Raw genomic sequence first — 17,659 nt, forward strand, 5'->3', positions numbered from 1 at the left:
TTATAGTACTAGAAAAGCAATTTTAAAATGTGTAGAAACTTACTAATCCATGTTGGATTTTCTAAATAATAGTTATTGAAAGTACTGTGTTTAAAGAATATTGCTTATTCCTCTTATATTGAGTCATCTTCCTTGGGCGGGGGGTTTGGTAGGGGTTATTTTTTTCTTCTTGGCGAGGTCATTAGACACAGAAATTAAGTGATTTCCTTCCTGGAGAGAGAGAGACTTTTTTGTTTAATTAATTGTTTTTTTTTTTTTTTTTTTTTAACCCCAAACATCTTTCCATCCCCTTGAGTTTGGAAAGGAGGAACTAGTGCAGACTAAGTATGTGGTCTTGGGTTGATTGCCCCAGAGCAAATCTCATTATTGAGTGGTTTATTTAGAGTTTCAAAGCACCTTTTCTTTGCCCTCTTTCTCTATTTTAAGTAAGTTTCTGCCTTGATTGGTTAGATTGTTCTGGGTCTCAGGAAGCATATTTTACATTAGTGTCTTTTTACTTGATCACTTTATAGAAAAGTACAGGTGCAGGTGACTCAAATAAAATGGCCCCAAACACCTGGCCTTTTAACTGTGACAGTGCAGAGAGTACTTGGACTGTGTCCTTTCCCTAAAAAGGACTTTAGCTATTTCTTGGAAATCTATATTAAGTCTGGATTTTGAGTCTTCATGTTGCTTCTGAAGATGTATGTTTAAATTATAGTTTATATCATAATAAATTGCATATTAGCCTCTGGGCATACTAAAAGCCGTGCAAAAATATTCCTGCTGGAGTGTGATAATTCCTGGCACAAAACAAGACACTTTCATCAGTACTTCCCATTCCCTGAAATGTGAGATCAAAACTCAGTGAGCCGCAGTAATGTTTAGAAAAGACAATATGAATTTAAAAAGACAAATATTACACTGTGATAGAGGTCACCAATATTTGAAGGCCACAAGAAGAGATAAGAAAGAAAGTGGTGTCCTTGGGTGTCACTTGCAGATTGTGGAGAGAATTGTGGCTCATAGGAAAAGACCAGTATATATGATTGGGAGGGTCACTATTATTTATTAGTTCCGTTATAATTTGTTCCTGCATTATGCCCTGTGCCTGTCTTTTAGGATGTAGGGTAAAATGTGTAGGAGAAAATAAGCTGATAGGTATGATTTACCAAAAAGCTTGGTCTCCAAAAAGAACTGAAGTAGATGTTTTTTTTCTTTGTGTGTTAAGCTTTTCTTGTCTTTAATCAAATAAAAGTAAAGCAAAAATGTAGGGTGTGAGGAAACCGACTTCAAAGTAGAGAGCACAGTTCATATTTATGAATGAAAAACAAACTTGGGTAGTCTGAAAGAAAAGCTTAAGGATTGTATATGAAGATTTTAAAACCATTATGTCAAGAGAGGCCCTTCAAGGTAGATACCTTTTAATTTCTTGTGTCTCTGTTGGGTAGTGGTCTCTGGCAGCGGATAGCTGCTTAATAAATGTTACCTTCTGCAAGCCTTGCTTTTCTAAGATTTTAAACTAGCTGTATAAAATTGTAACATTTGAATGCCCTAGCCCACTAGGGGATCATTTAGCTCTATATTTTATTGTTGTTGACTGTAAACTTTCCTTTTTTCCCTCCAGTTCTAACTTTTTAAAAATACAGTTCCTCCCCAAGCTTTTGAGAGTGAGGAAATGTAAGGTGGAGGTAAATTCAGTGCAGTTTTATCTAAATGTTATCAAAAACTCTGGTTCTTGTTACTTGAACCAGGAATCCCAAATGAGATCTGACTCTGAATTTTAAGTACAGCAGATTCCACCCTTGTTTGGAAAAAAGTTGCTTGAGTGGCATCAAACTTAATAGAGTCCCTCACCTTTTAATTTCTTTATATATATATATATTTTTTCATTACGTTTATTTATTTATTTTTGGCTGTGTTGGGTCTTCGTTGCTGCGCGTGGGTTTCCTCTAGTTGCGGTGAAGCAGGGGCTACTCTTCGTTGTGGTGCGCCGGCTTCTCATTGTGGTGGCTTCTCTGGTTGCGGAGCATGGGCTCTAGGCACACGGGCTTCAGTAGTTGTGGCTCACCGGCTCTAGAGCGCAGGCTCAGTAGTTGTGGCGCCCGGGCTTAGTTACTCCACGGTATGTGGGATCTTCCAGGACCAGGGATCGAACCCGTGTTCCTTGTATTGGCAGGCAGATTCTTGAGCACTGTGCCACCGGGGAAGTCCCTTAATTTCTTTTTAAAAAGGGAGTAGCTTAGGGTCAGACCTGGTTAAATTCAGTTGGAGGGGAAGTGTTCGGGAATAAAAAGGATGAATTACAATTTTGTTGTTAGGGCATTAAACCAAAAATTGCTAAAAACTGATATCTAGGCTTTCCCTTGCTATTTGGCCTTTGTGACTGCTTACTAGCACCTCCACTGGAGGGTATGATGAACGGATAGAGGCGAAAAGCTAATTAGTTTAGCTTCTGATGTTTGCTAGCCTTAGAGGCTTTGCAGAAAACTGGTCTGATAAGTTGAACTGTCAGGAAAGTTTCGTTAAACTGCTCATGTATTGCCATGGAGAACTGAGGACGTTTGAAGACTTTAAGCATATTTCAGAAGATAATGGATTGCTGTTTTTTTGTAGTTAATCTTTAATTCAGTATTCTAAAGGGATAGGTTGATTCAGTGAGATCCCTCGACTTTGGTCAGGTACCCCCTCCTCATCCCCTACCCCCCCAACCTAAGAAGAACTTGTTTGCTTTTGAATTGCTTGAACCCTTCAAGAAATCTTCAATTTTAGTATTGTTCAGAAACACTTGTATTATTAGAGTTTGCTGGGAAGAGATGAGATAAAAATACGTTTTTCCTTCTTTGTTTTTTGTGAGGTAAACTGGTAGGAAACTTGAATGCAGTGATAGAATAGAAATAGGATAAACATGAATAAATATTTTGATATGTGGTTATCCTTCAAAACAATTTTATTTATTTTTTTAAATACAAACATGATCTTACCTGTTTCGTAGCTTGGTCTCTTTTTTCACTTAGTTATATATCATAGAGATTTTTCACATCAACATAAATAGTTTTTTTTTTTTTGCGGTACGCGGGCCTCTCACTGTTGTGGCCTCTCCCGTTGTGGAGCACAGGCTCCAGATGCGCAGGCTCAGCGGCCATGGCTCACGGGCCTAGCCGCTCCGCGGCATGTGGGATCTTCCCGGACCGGGGCACGAACCCGTGTCCCCTGCATCAGCAGGCGGATTCTCAACCACTGCGCCACCAGGGAAGCCCTAAACAGTTTTTTTTTTAATAGCTGCATAATATTCTACTGTATCTTTTAAGTTTAGCTTTTTTTTTTTGTATTACAGTTCTTCAGTAAAAGAACTGTCTTCAGCAGAAGAATTGTGCATATATTCTTATGTATCTGTGAGAATATTTCTGTTGGATAGGTTCCTAGAAGTGCAGTTACTAGGTAAAAGTCTGAGTAGTTGCATTTAAAATTTTGATAGGTATTGCCTTCAAAAGGCTTATGTAACCAAATTGAGCAGTTTAAAAGTAACTTAAAAAAGTTTGTCAGTCTGAGTGCATGTGGTTGGCAATGTAAATGACTGAAACTTGAGGTAGTTGAAGTCTGTCCTAGATTCAGTTGGTTCCTGCTTCTTTTTTTAAAAAATTATTTATTTTATTTATGTTTGTTTTTGGCTGTGTTGGGTCTTCGTTGCTGAGTGGTGTGGGCTTTCTCTAGTTGCGGCCAGTGGGGGCTACTCTTCCTTGCAGTGCGCGGGCTTCTCATTGCAGTGGCTTCTCTTGTTGCGGAGCACAGGCTCTAGGTGGGCTTCAGTAGTTGTGGCACGCGGGCTCTAGAGTACAGGCTCAGTAGTTGTGGCACATGGGCTTAGTTGCTCCGCGGCATGTGGGATCTTGCTGGGCCAGGGATCGAACCCGTGTCCCCTGCATTGGCAGGCAGACTCTCAACCACTGAGCCACAGGGAAGCCCTGTTCCTGCTTATTGTTAGATTGTTTTTACTTTATGATCAGATACCCCCATTAACTTTATAATGAACCTCCATCTGATGCATTCAGCATAGACTACTCAGGTTAGCTAACATGTATTGGTCCACTCTCTGCCAGGCGCAGTACAACATGTAAGAGTAGAGATAAAACAAGCCATAACCTTCCTTTTAAGAAATATACAGTCGGGATTGGGGCGGGAGGGTGACAAAACTAGGTGTTTATGTTCCATTATGAGCTGTTGCCCAGGGTGTCATGGGAGTGCATATTAGACCCTAGAGTGGAAGGGACCTCTAACTTCACCTGGAATGAATGGGGAATAGTTTAAAGAGCATGTGATCTTTTTTTTTTTTTTTTTTTCCGGTACGTGGGCCTCTCACTGTTGTGGCCTCTCCCGTTGCAGAGCACAGGCTCCGGACGCACAGGCTCAGCAGCCATGGCTCACGGGCGCAGCCACTCCGCGGCATGTGGGATCTTCCCGGACCGGGGCACGAACCCGCGTCCCCTGCATCGGCAGGCGGACTCTCAACCACTGTGCCACCAGGGAAGCCCAGAGCATGTCATCTTGAGCTAAAACTTGAAAAGCAAAGGTGCAAGCGTATGGAAGAGTCTGGAACTATAAATAAGATTCAGGTGGCTATGGTGCGGACAGGTTGGAGATGAGGCTGAGTGTAAAAGGGGGGCAGATAAATGTTGTGTGGGAGTTTGGGTTCATCCTTACCCTAGAGTCACTGAAGGATTTTAAGCAGGAGCACAACATGGTTGGATTTATGTTCCCTCTCTTCTTCCCTTTTTTCCTCCTTCTTTTCTAGTAATCATTTTGGTAGTGGGCACTAGATTGAAGGCTTGCTGAGACATGAAGAAAGAACAGTTGGGAGATTACTACTGCCTGGATTACTGTAATACGTAAGAGGTTCTGAACTAAGGCAGTGGTATTAAGGATGCAATGAATGTGCCTGTCATTCTATATTGAATCCTCCCTATTTAACCTTCAGTATTCAGTCAGAATGTCATCTCTTTCTGAAGCCTTGCTTGATCCCTTCAGGAAAAACAGTGCTTTATCATCTGGGTTTACCTTCACACCAAATTTCTATCTTTTTATCTTTGGCATTGATGCCACTGCTATAATTCTTGGTGTCTCTAGCATTAGACCATGAACTCCTATAGTCTTCCTATTATTCCTATCTGATATTAGTATATGTTTAAGTATTGGTATATGTTTAAGTAAGATGTCTATGACAGATGGTAAATCGGTGATTGGGATCGGGATTCATTCACATAGGGCATGTTGAGGGGCAAGAATTGGTTTTGGATTGGGTGTTGCGGGTAGGGGTGTTGGAAGTAGCTGTATGGGCGATACTGGACCCTCCTTATTCTTTAGGTTTCAACTTAGATGTTTTTGCCCCAGGAAGCCTTCTGTGACCCCACCCACTCTCAGCCTGTGTGAGGGTCCCCTAATGTCCCCCCAGGATTCCCTGATCACAGTGAGTGTCTTTCTTTACTGGTCCATGTCGTCCTTATAGACACTTGGTGTGGGGCTTTGAATGCTGTAGGCATTTTAATAAAATGTCTATCGGAGATAATCAGTTGGTATTTCTCATTGCCTTTCCCATAAAGACTAAAATTCAAAAACCTCATGTCTAGCAGTTAAGCTCCTTCCAGTTTAAACCTAGCCTTGTATATAGTGGTAGTGCAACATTGTAATTCAACTATACTTCAATTAAAAAAAAAAAGAAAGAAAGCTAGGGCCTTACAGTTAGAGATTTGAATCAGAATCCTGTCTGTGCAGCTTGGTAGTTGTGTGATCTTGGGCATGTTACTTAACTTCTGAGCACCAGTTTCCTTATCTATAAAATGAGAATAAGAGTACATACTCGTCTTATAATGTTATTGTGATGATTAAATGAGGATGTGTATGTAAAACATTCAGCACAGGGACTGACGCAGTAAAAGGTCAATTAATGTTAGTGAACATCAGAGCATTTAGTGAATGTTAGTGAATGTTAGAGCAATCATAATAATAACCTATTCTCCAGCCAGAGCTATGATTCCCGTAGTAATTATAAAACCTAAGAAGCCCTGCCCTGTTGGCATAGAAAGTGTTAGGGACTGGGGTGGTGAGGTCCACATTATTTGTTTGTTTTATAATGAAAATTTTGCTGCCCGCTCCCTGTTGTATTCCATAACAAATCCACATTTGTAAAAGAAATACAAAAAAATACTTTCCAGTGTGTTCCATAATGTAGCTTTTGGTACTTCATCACGAAGCACTGCATAGCTGCTTTTTCCCTCTCTTTCTTGAGAAGCTGCACATGTACCACTTGGTTCATCCAAGTTCTGTGGATCATCTCCCAAATCCTTCCCTATTATTTTGATTGTGTCAGTTTCTTGATTAGAATTTCCTCATCTTTCTCTGCTTAGCACAATCTTATACCTGAAAGCCTACCTCTAGGTCTTTTTTGACTACTCTAGCCCTGTCAGTAGGTGCTCACAGAGCTTACTATGTACCAAGCTCTAACTAGGTAAAGTTAGTGAGCATGCAAAGAGGGATGTTAAGGAACTTCCCCTGTCTCGGAAATAGAATAAATTAATATTAATAAATTGACAACTAGGGAACATTCAGATGATTTTAATTGAGTGGTGACTTTAAAGTGCATTGTACAATTTAAGCAGGAAGAAAGTGATGTGAATCTGAATAGTCTGGAAAAGTTGTTGCGGAGATGCTGTGTATTGAAGGATTAAGTTTTGGGCTTAAAGGGTAGAAGGACCTTCCAGGTAGAGGCAGCAGCATAGGCAAAGATGATGGAGTTGAATCTGGGGGTGGGGAGTCCTAGGTGTAAAGCCAACCAATGCGCTTGCTTTGATATTGTTTTAAGTTTCATCTCAGAGAATTTGGACTCAGGAGAAAGGTACTAGGAGTTATTCTAGAGTAGAGAAGAGAGGCGATAAAAAGAATGGATTACGGAATGGATTAGAGGACTGGGGCATCAGTCAGGAAGCTGTTAGGATAATTTCGATGTGAGCTGATGCAGACGTGGGCTGGGTTTGGGTTGGCACTGTTAGGAAAGGAGAGGATACCCCAAAACTGAACAGCCCCCCCCCGCTACCTGTACAGCTTTATGAGAAATAAATGAGAGGTTTTTATCATAAAGGAGCTGAAATTATGAAGGAAAAGACAGCCTTCTCTCTTTTCTGAAGAGCCTTTACCTTTTCTGTTTATGTCACTTACTTGGCCCTTCCAAAGCCTGGAGGAGACTTCAACCATTCCACTGTGGTGAACACCTTAGTTGAGATTCTTGTTGTATCCTATCTGGATTATTGCAGTAGCCTCTTCATTGGTCTTTGACTTTTTACTTTCTTTTAATCTGTCTTACCCAGCTGGTCTCTCTGAAGCACAGTTCTCATGTGTCACTCCCCATTTGAAAAACCTTTAATGACTTTCTGCTGCCTTTAAGTCTGAGTAAAGGCTGGCTATTGAAGGTTGTCCGTTAATGATCTGGCTTCAAACTTCCTTTTCACCTTTTTCTATAGTGTTTTCTCTGTTACAGTATGCTTTATATTTCAAACAAATGTGATTATTTCTTTCAACCTCCAGGATATCCTATGTTTTTCCAGTTTTGCCTTTCCCCGTGCCTTTTCCTCTCACTAGAATGCCACATTACCGTTCTTTTACCCTAGCCTTCTACATAATGAAATTTTAGCTAATTTTCAAGTTTCAGCTGAAATTTTGATAACTTCACAGACACTTCCCTAACCATCCTTCCTCTGCCTGTTTCTTTCTTTGGTTTGTGCAGAGTAATGAGGTAATGGTGGGAAGAGGTTAGTAGAAGCCACATTATGGGCAAGCTTCTTTTCCCCCATTTGATTTTTGCTTCTGTTTTCAGTGAAAGTGCGGTGGTTGGCCACCCAAATGGCCAAACCCTTCCCTTTGGGTCCCGGCAGCTTATCAACATTTTTGCAAGGTGGATGCTGCCAGTTTATTCTTGTGTAACTGGAGTCCTGTCTTGGGAATTTACAAGGAATAAGGCGTGGTTCTCACTTGCAGGTGTGGAGTTAGTTTTGACTTGCACTATTTGAAGCAGCCAGATATGTGTGCTTTCTGGAAATCTGTATATACAGAAATATATATATATGTACAGACATCTGTAGCTATAGAGAGGATCTATCTCTCGACAGTGGTTCTCAATTGGGGGTTGTGATTTTGCCCCCTGGGAGACATTTGTCATTTCTGGAGGCATTTTTGGTTGTCATAATTTATAGGAGAGGAGAGTGCTGCTGGCATCTAGTGCGTGTAGAGGCCAGGGATGTTGCTAAACCACCTGCGGTGCACAGGAGAGATCCCCTTCGTCCACTACGAAAAATAATTTGGCACAAGTCAGTTGTGCTGATGTTGAGGAACTCTGTCCTAGGGGTGTACTTCGGCTTCCCAGTGCTGCTTGTGTTAGGTGGAAGTTTGTTCTTGAATCTGTATTGCAGTTTATAATAATAGAATCATAAGCACAGGAAGGGACCCTAGAGGTCGCATATTTGAACTTTATTCTAACTTGTATCCCTCAGAACAGTGTTCTGCAAGATATTAATAGGTGTAATGGAAAAAAGATGTGTATTTGTTAAAGGTGCAAATATTTGAGTGTTCAGTATAATGAAGTGTGTTGTGAATCTTCATTGAGGAAGTTTCTCCTAAATGTGTTTGCCTGCTGAACCCATCTGACATCTTCCAGTCCTCAAAATGCCCCCCTGGAACTGGGAGGGAAACTGTTATTACCTAGCCCAAACTTTCATAGCCTTTTAAAGGACCTTGATAAGATAGCCCTTGTTTTTGTCTCTTCAAGCTTACTGCTGAATCTTAATTTATGTCAGTGACAGCAGGTGCATTAGCTCCATCTTTTTTTGTTTTTTTGTCAGATTGTGGTTTATTAGATGAACTAAAAAATCGGGATATTTTAGGTTCCTTATTCTGAATGTACAATATAACTTTACTATCTGTCCTCACCAGTGAATTGGAAATTATAATCCCAGCCCGAAACCTACCACCCAGGTTGTTATGAGGATTAGTAAGTAATTATAGCTTTTAATGCTTTGTATTCTTTGGAGAAAGGTGATTTATCATAAACTGTTTTTGTAAAACTGCTTAAGTCTGACAGTTTTTCTCTGCTCTGAATTGTTGAGTAGTGATGTTTTTTGGGATTCAAGTGGGATGGGAATCGTTTCAATCAACATTTTGCTCATTATGTTAAATTTAAGAAAGTTATTGTGATATTTTGCCTTATTCACATTTTTTGGCTCTTTAAGAATTTGCGTTATTTTTGCTTCCTTCCCTTTTATTATATAAGCAATACATGTTTATGGTGGAAACATTACATAAGCCAGAAAATAAAAGAAAAAAGAATCTTATCACCTACTTTTTAAAACAGAAATGAGGTCATAGTATATGTTTTATTTTTTAACACCTTTTTTTTTCATTTCACATTTTTTCGTTTCAGTAATATTTGCTTTTTGTCTATAGGTTATAATAACAGTGCAAATAATGGGTGCTTGTGTCAGGCACTAGGTTAAGTAATTGAAAGTATTTTATTTAATCATCACAGCAGCCTTCTGAGGTCAGCTCTGTTTTTTGCAGTTGAGGAAATTGAGGGAACAGAATAGTTAAATAGTTTAAATACAGGTGGAGCCAGGATGTGAACCTGGACCGGCTCCCCTTATCTGTGAGTGTCTTTGGGAGTAATATTGCATCTCAGCACAGCGTTTCAAGTCAGTGAAGGGAGAGGGGTGTAGTTTTTCATATATATATATATATATATATTTTTTTTTTTTTTTGCGGTACGTGGGCCTCCCACCGCCGTGGCCTCTCCCGTCGCGGAGCACAGGCTCCGGACGCACAGGCCCAGCGGCCACGGCCCACGGGCCCAGCCGCTCCGCGGCACATGGGATCCTCCCGGACCGGGGCACGAACCCGTATCCCCTGCATCGGCAGGCGGACTCCCAACCACTGCGCCACCAGGGAGGCCCTATATATATTTTTTAACAGCAGTTTTGGTATAGAAAGATAAAGATTTAGGAGTTAGGAGGAGTTAGGAATGGAATTTCTCCTGAAGACTTCACTTTTCCCCTTCCCTATTTATTGAGACAATTGTTTTAGTAACTGCTCTTTGCAATGCATCCTATGGGGATAGGAGGGAGTGTAAGCAAAATAAATTCGCTTTTGAGGTGTATGTGATTAATGTCACGTTCTCGGACTGCTTGCAGAGGGTCAGAGAAATCTTGAAAGAGATGGGATTTGAGTCAGCAGGTTTTTCTTTTAAGTTGTGAATTTTAAAGAACTGAATAATTCTGAAATAACTTTGGTATGTTTACTGCTTAAGTACCTTCTGTGGTGTGATGTTAATTACACCCCTCTTTTTACGTGAGCTGTGTGAACATGGGTTTTCCTCAGTAAGTTCTGTGGAAGCTGTGTAACATCTGTGCCCTTGCTTGAGTCCCCAGAGGGAGGCTGTTTCCTGCTATTTCTGAGACTTAACTGTAGTGCTTTTGGGTAGTAGGCTACATCTACTCTCATATGCTGTATTAATCATCTGGCACTGATAATGTGTCTCCTTGCATTGCCAGTATCAACTGTGTATTGATATCAGTTCGAAAGAGGATATTGAGTTGATGGGAAAGATCAGATAGTGATTTTTGTTTATGGGAGAAAATGGCTTTTATAAAATTGACTTAAGGTATTTTGAATAAAGAACTTACATTGGTTCATCTGTCAATTCAACCAGTGTAACGTAACTATTTTTTATTACGTTAGGAATTATTTTTAAATTTAAAATCAGAAATAGGAAAAGTGGACATAGAACAGTTAGTCACACAGAATGCCATATGCTAGAAAGTCCATGAGGATAAAACTCTGTAATCCCCAGAAGATCTAGTTTAATGAATATAGGATGTTTGTTAAAGTTATTTTATAAGCTTAGAGTGAGAAAATTTTTACTATCCTATGTTGATTTTTATCTAAAGATAAAATATTTGACCAGATTGGAAGTTGCTGTCATTTTTTTTTTTTTTTTGAGGGAGGAGGATGTTGCGTTTAGTTCAGTGATTCATAAACTTTTTGGTCCCAAGGCCTCTTTTCACTTTTAAAAAATGTTGAAAACCACAGAGAACTTTTATGGGTTATTATCGGTAGTTGATTAGAAACTTCGAGAAATTCAAAGAATAATTATTTACGGGGAATTCCCTGGCGGTCCAGTGGGTAGGACTCTGCTTTTACTGCCGAGGGTGCAGGTTCAATCCCTGGTTGGGGAACTAAGATCCCGCAAAACACGCAGTGTGGCCAAATTAAAAAAAAAAAATTATTTACGAATTCATTTAAAAATAACAAACCTATTACATATTATGAAAATAACTTTTTACCAGAACAAAACAAATATTAAGCGTGAATGGCATTTTCCATTGTTGCAAATCTTGCTAATGTCTGGCTTAATAGAAAACAGCTAGGTTCTCCTATGTGCTTCTGCATTCATTCTATTGTGATATGTTGTTTTGGAATTATATAAGGAAAATCTGACCTTGTAAAGATGTGTAGTTTGGAAAAGAGAGGAGTATTTAAATAGCCTTTTAAAGTGTGGCTATCCTTTGACACTATACTCAGACTTGACAAGTAGTAGTTTCATAAAGGTTAGCTGCACTATGGAATCTAAAGCTGTGTCAGTGAGCTTTTCATACTCTTGTCACATTAATCCATTGGCTTGTCTTGCACTTATTTTACCCATGCACTCGTTTCTAACGAGCTTGGTCATTTGGTCATTCACTGAGTTATGCAGATCTTCCAAAGGTTGACACATTTCATTATGTGGTATCAAATTCTCATTCACTAATATCAGCAGTAGTCTACTTAATCAAGACTTCAGTATTGGGGAAATGTTCAAGCTCATGGTGGTGGATACACGTTTTCAAAATACTTATTTTTGCTTGAAAACTCCGATTTTCTCATTGGCAGCAAACATCATCATTGGGTTTCCTTGAAGTGACAGGTTCACTTTGTTCATTTTCAAGAAAATGTCTGCTAACTAACTATTCAAGTCTGAATCATCATGGTTTGTCAATTGTTCTGCCAACCAAAAATAGTGTTCCGTGAAGCAAAGCTTCTAGTTCAGCTTGTAACTCAGTTGTACTAGTGCTTTTCCTCAGATTTCTTTTTTTTTTTTTTCTTTTGGTGGTATGCGGGCCCCTCGCTGTTGTGGCCTCTCCTGTTGCGGAGCACAGGCTCCTGGCGCGCAGGCTCAGCGGTCATGGCTCACGGGCCCAGCCGCTCCGCGGCATGTGGGATCTTCCCGGACCGGGGCACGAACCCATGTCCCCTGCATCGGCAGGCGGACTCTCAACCACTGCGCCACCAGGGAAGCCCTCTCAGATTTCTTAAATCAGCAGAAGTGCTTTATGTCTACTTTCCCTTTCATTGCACAGAATATAAGACTCGAGTGGAGATTTAATAAAGTTCATTATTTTCATATTTCACCAAGGATATCAAAGGTCAGTGGTACTAACCTATTTATTTATTTATTTTTAAATGAATAGAGAATACAGTGACCAGTGGTTATTAGTAGTTTGGTGCCTCTGCGCTGAATTGTGCAAAGGTACCAGTAATTTTGCTCAGACTTGTTTTTGCACCCTTACTGTGAATGTCAGCACTATGAAAAAAGGCAAATAACGTTTAATATTATTATGAAAATGCTCTGATTTTGTGGACCTCTGAAATGGTCTTCGAGTTCTCAAGAAGTCCATAGGCCACACTTTAGGAACAGCTGGCTTAGTTCTTTGCATAGATTTCCTTTCACTCTCAGACCAGATAAATCAAAGGGGATAAAGAAGTGGCAAATGGCTGAGATTTTTAGCTTGGGTTACTAAATGAAAGCAATACCATTACCTGAGATGATAGAAATGGGTAAGCAGTAAAAAGAAAGTCAGTTTTGAGTTTCAGGGGGCTTGAGGAACATAGAGGTGGGGATGTTGAGCAGTGCAGCTGAGCATGTTTTTCGGAGCGCTAGGAGACCTTACCATGTTGCTATAGTGGTTGTTGCCAAGGGAGTGAGTTGAGAGAGAAGGGGGCAGAAGAATGGACCTTGTTTTCAAGGACATCTGGAAAGGAGAATTTCAAGAAGAGTCGGGTGGGCAGCACTACCTAATGCTTCAGAGGAGTCGGATAGAATGCGGACTGAGGCTTGAGCATTGGATTTGATAATGAGATTACTGGTGACCTTTGCCAGAGCAGTAGGAGTAGAAGCCAGATTCTAGAAGAGTGAGAAGTGCAGAGGCAGCTATTTATAACTATTTTTTCAAGAAGTTTTCGGGTAAAGGAAAGAGACACATCAGTTGGGCAGTTAATTTGAGAGGTGGGCCATACTGAGGACAGCAAAAGAAAAGAAAATTGATGAAGTGAACTGGTAACACAGGTATGATACAATTAAGCTTTTAGTATGATCTGTCTTGCAGAGAAGTGGGAAGGTGACGAACATTGGATCCTTTGGCCAGAAAAATGTACAGACCTGTGACAGTTGGCATAGAAACTTTTGGTAGGGATGAGGAGTTCCTTACTAATTCTTTTCTGTTTAATTACTGGGTGCTTAGTTTGATACATTTGCTTTAAATTCACTAATTTCAAGAAGTTTTAAAGATATTTTTCTTTTAGATGCAGATGATTTAACTTTAACAGTCTGTGGCTACTTTCAATTTATGGTAACAAGTGACAAAAAAGGATGGAATTCTTTCTCTTGAGCAGGGATTGTGGCCCTGCCCCAACACATCTCCCCTTTTGGTTTGAGTGTTTTTCTTCTGGAGGCAGAGTTTGGTTAACAGCCTCAAGTAATGTTTGTATTAAAAACATGTGTGTTGTTTTCTAACGTGCTTGTATTTCTAACTTCCTTTTTTTCTTTCTCTTCTAGTCTGTTCTCTGGGGAGGCGGTAAGGGGCTGTGGAGCTGGCCTCGGCACCGGGAGAGGCTGGACTTCCTGTCTCTCTGTGCTGAATGGCTGCGATGGCGCCCGCTCTCACTGACGCAGCAGCTGAAGCACACCATATCCGGTTCAAACTGGCTCCCCCATCCTCCACTTTGTCCCCTGGCAGTGCCGAAAATAACGGCAACGCCAACATCCTTATTGCTGCCAACGGAACCAAAAGAAAAGCCATTGCTGCAGAGGACCCCAGTCTGGACTTCCGAAATAATCCTAACAAGGAAGACTTGGGAAAGCTGCAACCACTGGTGGCATCTTATCTTTGCTCCGATGTAACATCTGTTCCCTCAAAGGAATCGTTGAAATTGCAAGGTGTCTTCAGCAAGCAGACAGTACTTAAATCTCATCCTCTCTTATCTCAGTCCTATGAACTCCGAGCTGAGCTGTTGGGGAGACAGCCAGTTTTGGAGTTTTCCTTAGAAAATCTTAGAACCATGAATACAAGTGGTCAGACAGCTCTGCCACAAGCACCTGTAAATGGGTTGGCGAAGAAATTGACTAAAAGTTCAACACATTCTGATCATGACAATTCCAGTCCCCTTAATGGGGGAAAACGAGCTCTCACGTCATCTTCTCTTCAGGGGGGTGAAGTGGTGGCATCTGAATCTGGGGACTTGAAAGGGGGTATGACCAATTGCACTCTTCCACATAGAAGCCTTGATGTAGAACACACAACGATATTTAGCAATAATAGCACTGCAAACAAATCTTCTGTAAATTCCATGGAACAGCCGCCGGCACTTCAAGGAAGCAGTAGGTTATCACCTGACACAGACTCCAGTTCTAACTTGGGGGGTGTCAAGTTAGAGGGTAAAAAGTCTCCCCTGTCTTCCATTCTTTTCAGTGCTTTAGATTCCGACACAAGGATAACAGCTTTACTACGGCGGCAGGCTGATATTGAGAGCCGTGCCCGCAGGTTACAGAAACGCTTACAGGTTGTGCAAGCCAAGCAGGTGGAGAGGCATATACAGCATCAGCTGGGTGGATTTTTAGAGAAAACTTTGAGCAAACTGCCAAACTTGGAATCCTTGAGGCCCCGGAGCCAGTTGATGCTAACTCGAAAGGCTGAAGCTGCATTGAGAAAAGCTGCCAGTGAGACCGCCACTTCAGAGGGACTTAGCAACTTCCTGAAAAGTGATTCGATTTCAGAAGAATTGGACAGATTTACAGCCAGTGGTATAGCCAACTTGAGGTGCAGTGAACGAGCATTTGATTCAGACGTCACTGACAGTAGTTCAGGGGGAGAGTCTGATATTGAAGAGGAAGAACTAACCAGAGCTGATCCTGAGCAGCGCCACTTACCCCTGTGAGTAGAATCATGCATAATGTCATTCTTGGGAAATGTCTGGACAAGAGAGAAAGAGTTGGTGAATTCCCATCATGGGAAGAATGGGCTTCTTTGTATATAGGTGCCTATGTTTCTTTTGTTTGTCTTTTTCCTAATTTTAGGTAGGTGGGTGCATGTATACCTGCTAGTGAAGAAATGGAAGGTATATTTGGTACAGCGTTGTGTTGCTGTAGGGTAAAAGCTGTCAATTTCCCATTGAAATCTTACTAAGAAAAAACTGGAAGACTTCCAGTTTGTAAAACTGTACCCATCCTTTCAGAGTGAATAATTAGATTTCTTTTGAAACTATATGTAGGATATTTTTGTAAGTTTATAAGGCTTGACTTCAGATTTTGTTGTTTCTGGTAAGTGGGGCCAAAAGTTTAGTTGACCTAGTTAAGTTCGCTGGAATTTATATTTGCTTCTAATTGAGCTTTCAGCAGAGAATGTACCCAGTCTTTAATTTTAACACTTGAGATTTCGGTATGTTTTAAGGACTAATAATCAGAAAATGCTTCAGAGTGTTTTATAGGTTGCCTCCAAGCACAGTCTGCTTTCACAACCTCATTCTCTCCCTAAAAGAAACCATCTTTATCAGATTTGGATTTTATTTTCTCTCAGTTAAATGTATTGACATATTTGGGATAAATTCGTACTGGATTTTCAAAATCTGTTGGTTTGAGGAAAATTATTCATAAGCTTTGTGTGGCACTTCAGATGGATCTGGTTGAGCCAGAGGTGCTTTACTCCTGTTCTTCCCTCCTGACCCTGCATTCTGCTCCTTACAGATACGGAAGTAAAATATATCTCCTTAAAGATAGATCAGTCTACATTTATCGAGACTTATGAGAGAGTAAACAGAGTAGTTGGAAAAGAAGGGCAGGGGAGTTGACTAGTAGATCCTCTTTCATTCCTCTTTGGGTAGGGATGTTGTGAAGGTTGGATTACTAGAGAAGGCTGAGATAGGTGGATATGTTGGAATAATTGGCTTTCCCTTGCCTGAAATAAAAAGGTGACTAAGCTTTTCACTGGAGAATTCGTTGAGACAGCTATGCTTTTAAGCATAAGTAAATTTCCTTTTTTTTTTTTCAGTTTTGTTTATGTTATTCACATGGATAACACTGTATCCGAGTATGAAATTTTGGTTTGTGTTTCTATTTTGAGTGAAAAAATCTGGATAATTTTGCTGTATTTTTTCCTCGTAGACCAAGTTCCATTACCATTTGTTAGTTTACTGTGCTCAAGAGTCCATTTCTATATTCAGGTCTAAAGCAAATAAATTTCAGAGCCTTGCTACTGCTGTAACATAGTTACCGTTCCTTAAATGGATTAGTAGCTTAAATCAGCTTGCCAGTATTTGTGGCATTATCCCCACTGACTTTGCTGCATAAACCACTGTTTTAAGAAATCTTGGTTAACAGTTGAATATTTTGTGTTTAAGAGTAATTTTGTGTAACATATTGTAGTTGAAACATTTTAAGTTTTCTGTACTTATTTTGTGTATTTGATGAAGAAAAACACCTAGACTCTATAAGCTTAATGTTTTCAGGATACAATGTATTGGAAACATTTCTGAGTTTTGGTAATGTTGTGGGTAACTGTTCCAACCCAGTGAAATCAAAATACCTAAGAGAGAACTTTTCTTATTTCATGGGGTAATAAGTCTAGTGATTTGAAAAGACCTCTTAGTCCATTCACTTCGTTTTGGGTTTTCTTCTCACATAATGCTTTGTTGATTGGCAGGGTATGAATTATAAGGACAACTGAGGGATCATTTTAGGAAACTTTGGGATCCGTTTAATCCTCTTACAATGAAATCAACTAAATAATGCTTTAAAAAGTTGAGTTTCCATGCTTCAGATCATATTAAAGTAAGGACAATTTGGACACCAAAAGTACTGTCAAATAAATATACTTTTGCACATTATGATATATATGAATTTATTGACAAATTAAAACCACCAATAAAGTGTAAAGACTTTTAAGTTCTTGTTAAGCAAGGTTACCAGATTGACTCCTAAGGCTAGTATTTAGTCAGGTGTTTGTTGACCTTCTGAGTATTTTAAAGATTTTCAGCAGTTGGCCAGTGAGAGTGGACGCATTGCTTTGATTAAAAAAGAAAAAAAAAAAGGGAGGTTCTTTGGATGCTGAGAAGCCTTTTCTTTGTGATTTAATAGTCCCTCCCAAATCTTAAAACCAGATTTATAATTCTTGAGTCCTGGAATAAGAAGTTAGTTAACTCTTCAAGACCTTGACCCAGCTGGTGAATTTCAACTTTTTACCTCTTACAGTAGCCTGTCTAGTATTTCACTCCTTTGCTGAAGTACTGTCAGAGGTAAAGTCAATAGATTTAGTCTGAGCAACCATAATGAAAATAT

At 40.0% G+C, this 17,659-nt stretch overlaps 1 protein-coding gene across 3 annotated transcripts in view; it reads left to right on the forward strand.

Moving 5' to 3' along the window:
* Positions 1 to 17,659, forward strand: part of KANSL1 (KAT8 regulatory NSL complex subunit 1) — a 175,290-nt gene that overhangs the window by 30,356 nt on the left and 127,275 nt on the right. For 2 of the 3 annotated variants that reach the window (XM_081218266.1, XM_081218268.1), the window contains exon 3: positions 13,886 to 15,260. In XM_081218266.1, coding sequence (XP_081074392.1) covers positions 13,969 to 15,260 — 1,292 coding nt within the window. In that variant the 5' untranslated portion in view covers positions 13,886 to 13,968. Of the gene's footprint in view, positions 1 to 4,069; positions 4,550 to 13,885; positions 15,261 to 17,659 lie in introns of those variants that run through there. The other variant, XM_081218267.1, reaches the window with a different exon arrangement.

Source organism: Mesoplodon bidens (genome assembly GCF_964165515.1).
Source record: "Mesoplodon bidens genome assembly, chromosome: 19".
In the NCBI taxonomy this organism is placed as follows: domain Eukaryota; kingdom Metazoa; phylum Chordata; class Mammalia; order Artiodactyla; family Ziphiidae; genus Mesoplodon; species Mesoplodon bidens.